This window comes from Tarenaya hassleriana, unplaced genomic scaffold (assembly GCF_000463585.1).
Source record: "Tarenaya hassleriana unplaced genomic scaffold, ASM46358v1 Cleome20, whole genome shotgun sequence".
Classification (NCBI taxonomy): Eukaryota; Viridiplantae; Streptophyta; class Magnoliopsida; order Brassicales; family Cleomaceae; genus Tarenaya; species Tarenaya hassleriana.
Genome location: NW_010965373.1, coordinates 2414283 through 2419417, shown reverse-complemented (window position 1 = coordinate 2419417; position 5135 = coordinate 2414283). Strand labels below are relative to the sequence as shown.

The 5135-nt window shown below is 41.1% G+C and overlaps 3 protein-coding genes across 6 annotated transcripts in view; all 3 read right to left on the bottom strand.

Annotated features, from left to right (window-relative positions):
• LOC104813922 overlaps positions 1-384 on the bottom strand; it is a 3803-nt gene extending 3419 nt beyond the window's left edge. Inside the window, exons 1-2 of the mRNA XM_010541721.2 lie at positions 277-384; positions 1-38 (exon numbers count right to left, since the gene is read on the bottom strand). Of these exons, the coding sequence (XP_010540023.1) occupies positions 1-38; positions 277-327 (89 nt within the window). The 5' untranslated portion in view covers positions 328-384. The remainder of the gene's footprint in view (positions 39-276) is intronic.
• Positions 385-934: 550 nt separating this feature from the next.
• Positions 935-2434, bottom strand: LOC104813923 (peptidyl-prolyl cis-trans isomerase FKBP17-2, chloroplastic). The gene is made up of 3 exons (XM_010541722.2): positions 2046-2434; positions 1795-1839; positions 935-1402 (listed from the first exon to the last, which is right to left on the bottom strand). Exons 1-3 carry the CDS (start codon positions 2396-2398, stop codon positions 1045-1047), a joined length of 756 nt encoding a protein of 251 aa, XP_010540024.1. The 5' UTR covers positions 2399-2434; the 3' UTR covers positions 935-1044.
• A 74-nt stretch (positions 2435-2508) lies between these two features.
• The window catches only part of LOC104813924 (serine/threonine-protein kinase EDR1-like), a 6864-nt gene continuing 4237 nt past the window's right edge, over positions 2509-5135 (bottom strand). For 2 of the 4 annotated variants that reach the window (XM_010541724.1, XM_010541723.1), the window contains exons 6-15: positions 4875-5129; positions 4745-4785; positions 4502-4570; positions 4293-4393; positions 3986-4064; positions 3806-3904; positions 3657-3725; positions 3488-3537; positions 3221-3397; positions 2509-2996 (exon numbers count right to left, since the gene is read on the bottom strand). In XM_010541724.1, coding sequence (XP_010540026.1) covers positions 2876-2996; positions 3221-3397; positions 3488-3537; positions 3657-3725; positions 3806-3904; positions 3986-4064; positions 4293-4393; positions 4502-4570; positions 4745-4785; positions 4875-5129 — 1061 coding nt within the window. In that variant the 3' untranslated portion in view covers positions 2509-2875. Of the gene's footprint in view, positions 2997-3220; positions 3398-3487; positions 3538-3656; positions 3726-3805; positions 3905-3985; positions 4100-4292; positions 4394-4501; positions 4571-4744; positions 4786-4874; positions 5130-5135 lie in introns of those variants that run through there. The other 2 variants (XM_010541725.1, XM_010541726.2) reach the window with 2 other exon arrangements.

Here is a 5135-nt window from a genome sequence, read left to right as displayed (position 1 = left end):
AGAGCGGTGATTATGAAGAAGGTAAACTGATAAGCCACCTGCAGGAAGACAACTCGGCTCTCAGTTTCATGATAAACCAAACAGATTGCAGGAAATCATTAAAAAAAAAAAAGCTGCCGAATTTAAGCAAATAGAGAATTAGAGCATAAACCCATCTGAAAACAGAAACCGGATGTGAAAGGAGAAAACCCAATTCGCGATTTTCCCGAGAAACAAACAGATTACGCGGGGAAAAAGTTACAGCGGAAACAAGGGTGAATAAGAACAGAGAAATACAGTGACGATGACGGTGAGGGCCAAGAAATGGGAATCGATGACCGTTCCCATTATCTCCGAAGAAAAACAACCGATGAACTCTGTGCTTTTCTTCAGCCAAAGAGATTCACTCAATTGAAGAGAGAAGTCTCGTTCGTTATCTTTGTATATTTCTCGTGTGGATGGCGCACGTGCACGTCGACAACGAATATTCCAAAGAAAAATAACACGCACAAATCCATACACACATATATTAATATACAGATACAACCGAAAATATAAAGTCTTGATCTAAACACATTTATAATCAAACACACTAATAATGCAATTTAAAAAAGAGTGTTAGTTTCATTTCGTAAAATCATACACATAAAGATTAATACTAATTTTTATAAATTTATTATTAAAACTAATATAAGTGATACCTATACAAATATATGTATATATATACGTGTATGCATATATATATATAAGGAAATCTAAAAAAATTCTGTTATGATTAAACTCTAATAACAAGATTAGAAAAATAGACAACATAACTTTGCTTTTTATGAAAACACATGGACTAAAATAGAAGTTTTTTTTTGTACTTTTTATAATATCCAACATCAAATAAACATTTTTTTTTTGCAAATAAACAATTTCTTCACACACACACACACATATATATATATATGTATATATATAAAAAGGTTTGAACTTTTAGTAAGTTGAGCCATTGTTGCTTGTAATGTAATCAACATCGCCAAAAACAAGCAAATAACAATCTACAAGACAGAGCAGAGCAACTCAAGCTGGAGCAATGGAGACTGCATCAACCTCTACTACATACTCTAATGTAGCAGATGGAGGAACCTTCAAACCTTGCCCTAATTCCGCCCCCTTTTCTCCAAACCCTAACAATGGAGGAACGATCACTCTGCGTTTACCTCCCGCCTTCATCGACCTCAAGACGTGCTCTACCCCTTCGCACATCCCTTTACAATATGGTCTTGAACCCATAACCAGCGCAAGCTGCTTCTCGTCTTCGCTCTCGAATGTGTCCACCAGTACTTGTCCTGTTCCTTGGGCCTGTCCCTTCAGATCAATCACTACTAGGTCTCCTGGTCGGGGAGTGGCCCCATCCCCAACTCTTAAATCGTAGTACCTGTGGAATTCGATTCCAAAAACACGACCCAGAAGAAAGAGTTAGTTACCTAGTTTCGGGTTGCAAGGAGTTACAGTCTCAGATTAGGACCGATACAGAGCATAGAGCTTCAACCAAGAAACAATTATCTGCTAGACTAAGTATTCACAATGAGATTCAATCAAAGACAGGATGAAAAACAGATTCTGTCCCAAAAACTACCCGGGTTTCGTCCCTAAAAGATCAGGATGTCGATTTCGAGAGGCAAAGTCCAAACATGACTGCTCAAGACCACAGAGAAACATTGCATGAGTGAATGAAAGAGACAATGCAGATTCCAGACCAATGCAGAAAATCCATGGGCGAGCGTATTTCTACTACTTCCACATTTGTGTTCTTGATCTGAAACGTACCTTATACCGTTTGGCAAAACGATTTCTCCCTGCTTCTCTGCATCTCTGCCAACCGAAAAGGAAGAAATTTAAGTTTCTAAGAACAGTTCTTAATTCGATCTGGTTAACATCACAATCCAAATTGCGTCACAAGTCACCGACATCGGAGGTAAAATCATGGCTCTTCCTTCAATTTGTCAATTCCACTACACGAATCGCAAAATCCATACCAATTCTCATTCCCAAATCTCCATAACTAAAACCAAGCAAACCTTGTGTGGGCTTCGTCCTGTGAGGCCTCGAGCACCGTCTTGATCTGCTCGGAGACGACGCCGACGGCGAGAAACGCCGCCCAGCCGATCCCAGCTCCGATTCCGAACCTTCGCGTCAGCGACGAAGGCACCCAATCCCTCGTCTCAACTCTCTTCTTCCTCTTCTGCTGCTGCCAACTGATCGACGCCGGTGACGGCTGCTCCGTCGCGGCGGAGCTCAGAGGCTTCGCCGACGGAGGATTCTCCGGCTGCGGCGGCGGCGGAGACGAGGGGACGAAGTTGTGGTTGTGGAGCTTGTTCCATGGGTGATTGATGAAGGGAGAAGCCGAAGAGGAAGTGAAGAGGGAAGCCATTTTTGTTTCCTCGGGTTAGATTTAATAATAAGAGTTGAAATCTTCTATATCCAAATATGGACTCACCCTATCCACTTCGTGTGATCGAATTCGAAGAAACGATAAAACAATTAATCATAAAGCAATTTCTTTTTCCTTTTTTTTTTTTATATATCTTCGTTTGAAAAACAAACACGAAAATAATAACACACGCAGACATTGTTTTATTACTAATATATATTACAGAGCACCCACAACGGCCCTCTCTCTTCTTCTTCATCATCATCATCATCATCATCACCGCCGTCATCATCATCATCATCACATGCTTCGACACGTCTCTCTGATCATAAGCCGCATGATGCACAAGGCAAAAAAAAAATCTCCTAAACATTTTTTTCTCCCTTTCAACACAGTGAATCTGTCGAGTGGATCAGTCTTTCTTGCCAAAAATGTCTTCCCACTTTGGTGGTGATCTATCCGTCTTTCGGCTTATCCCTATTGATGTTCATGCTCAGAGCTTGGAACTGGTCTCTGTATGTTTGAACTATTTGCAGGTTTCTGCAACTGTTTCAGACAAGCCATGATCTCTGCGAAACTCGGCCTCATCTTAGGATCCCTACCAGAAAAAAAAAACGTATCTAAAGAGCTTAGAATCACTACACAAAGAGAGTTTGGGCTGTAACTCAGTAACTAATACGGACGGTTTCGGGGTTTTCAGATTCTCGTCTTTTCTATTCGCAGGTTTCAGGGTTCCAACGTGATCTGCTGATTGTCTTGGTTTTGGGTTTCGTGTTCAAAGGAACGGTACGAGGGGAAAGATGGAGAAAGTAAGGTACTTACGTCTGCCAGCATTTTTCGATGAGATCCGAGATTCCGGGCTCGACAAAATCGGGAATTTCAAGCCGACGGTGCTGAAAACCGACCGCCCCTACAACTTGCATCGGGTTCATCTTCCCCCATGGTTGCTGCAGCGTGAAAAGCTCCCACAGAATGACTCCGAAGCTATAAACATCACACCTGTTTCATATGTACAATGGTTTCCAGAACATTAAGCCCAAGGAACTTTACTTTTCAGAAAGAACGAAGAACAAAAAAGAAAAGACGTACTTCTCATCAGATGGTTCGTTTCGAAGAATTTCCGGAGCCATCCATTCAGCCTGAAAAGAGTAGAGAAAACTCGAGGTTGGTTTAGAGATGAATGGATCAGCCAATAAGAAAGTTTCAGGAAAAAAAAATTGAGAGAAAACCCCCCGAAAATTTGAGTCTAAAGGCTTACCGTGCCTGCGGTTGAACGTGAAGAAAGGTATGTGCTGTGTTTCATTCTAGACAACCCGAAATCGCACACCTGACAAAATACTTAAGCAAATATGAAACATGGTCTAAGTCTAACTCGAGAAAATAGAAAGGTGAAATTTTGGAACCCACCTTGACAACCCAGTTTTTATCAACGAGAAGGTTCGGGGACTTCAGATCACGATGAACGATCACAGGATTACAGCTATGCAAATAATTCATTCCACGAGCCTGAAAAGTTACAGAATTTGTAAGAAACAAAAAGAACATTTTCGGGTGTAGAAAATGGCGGAAAAAGAAAAAGAGAAGTACAGCATCAAGGGCCATTCTCAAGCGTTTCCGCTCATCTAACTGATTCTGAGGTCGGTGGATTAACCTATACAAGCTGCCTCTGCAAAAAGCAACACTCTTCTTCAGTTTTCGTAACTGTAAAGATCCAAACAAAGCACAAGTAAAAATCCGAGAAATAAAAGGACGTTTTTTCACCGATGAAATACACAGAAAGATGCCACATTACGCGTTTGGTCATGTAGGAAGAAACATGTGTGGGTAGTAAAATGTAAAAACCTTTCAACAATACATATCAAAGATAGCATACATGAACGGAGCTGGGTTTTACCTGGGAAGAAATTCCGTAACGATTGAGAGATTTGGTGGACGGGTTACGGCCCCCATGAAGAGAACAATATTGGGATGCCTGAGCTTTTTCATAATCCGAACCTTGCATCGAATTTTTGGTTGAAATGAGACTATGTTACCAACACATAAACCGGTTTCAGTATAGAAATCCTTACATACTAATACAAGGGGAGGGCTTGTATTGTGTACCTCACTTTTGAATTCTTCTAGAGCTTCTCCAATGGTTTCTTGGTCTAGGAACCTCTTAACAGCCACTTCCTACCAAGCCAAAAGTTTCAACAACTCTAATGATATTTCATGAATGTTAACACACAAAAGCTTAGACCTTTCTCCCGATGAATTGACTCCGGAGGCAAAAAATTTATTTTTGAGTATATGATATGATCAGTGCAATGAAATCATGATGGGAGGATAAACATCAGATAGACTCACAGTTCCATGCCAATCTCCCCGATAAACCTCTCCATATGATCCTGCACCAGAAAAGAGGTAAGCTGAAATATCTATTCTTATGTAACACTAACTATCCAAAAGCATATACAGCAAAGCATAAGTCAGTTACCAAGTCCGATACGCTCACCCAAAGTAATTTCTTCCCATAAAATCTCACAATCCGCCACATCATCCAACGGAACATCCGATTTTGGACTTTCATGGCTGAAAGATCTGTCAGATACTCTTTCCTCTCCTAAACTTGGCCCATGTTGTAATGATTCCCCACTACCCTGTCGTTCACGTCCACCCGAACCACCAGACCCATCACTATGTGAACCAGCAGACTCGAGCTGTTTGGTCACAGCAGCAGCCGTGGCTACAACTGCCG

What these genes read in the sequence shown, in the direction of transcription:
- LOC104813923 (XM_010541722.2), bottom strand. Translation starts at nt 2,398, where the DNA reads ATGGCTTCCCTCTTCACTTCCTCTTCGGCTTCTCCCTTCATCAATCAC. An exon ending in CAGGACGAAGCCCACACAAG is followed by an intron (nt 1,840 to 2,045) that starts GTTTGCTTGGTT and finishes TTCGGTTGGCAG; the next exon opens with AGATGCAGAGAAGCAGGGAG. An exon ending in GTTTTGCCAAACGGTATAAG is followed by an intron (nt 1,403 to 1,794) that starts GTACGTTTCAGA and finishes CGAATTCCACAG; the next exon opens with GTACTACGATTTAAGAGTTG.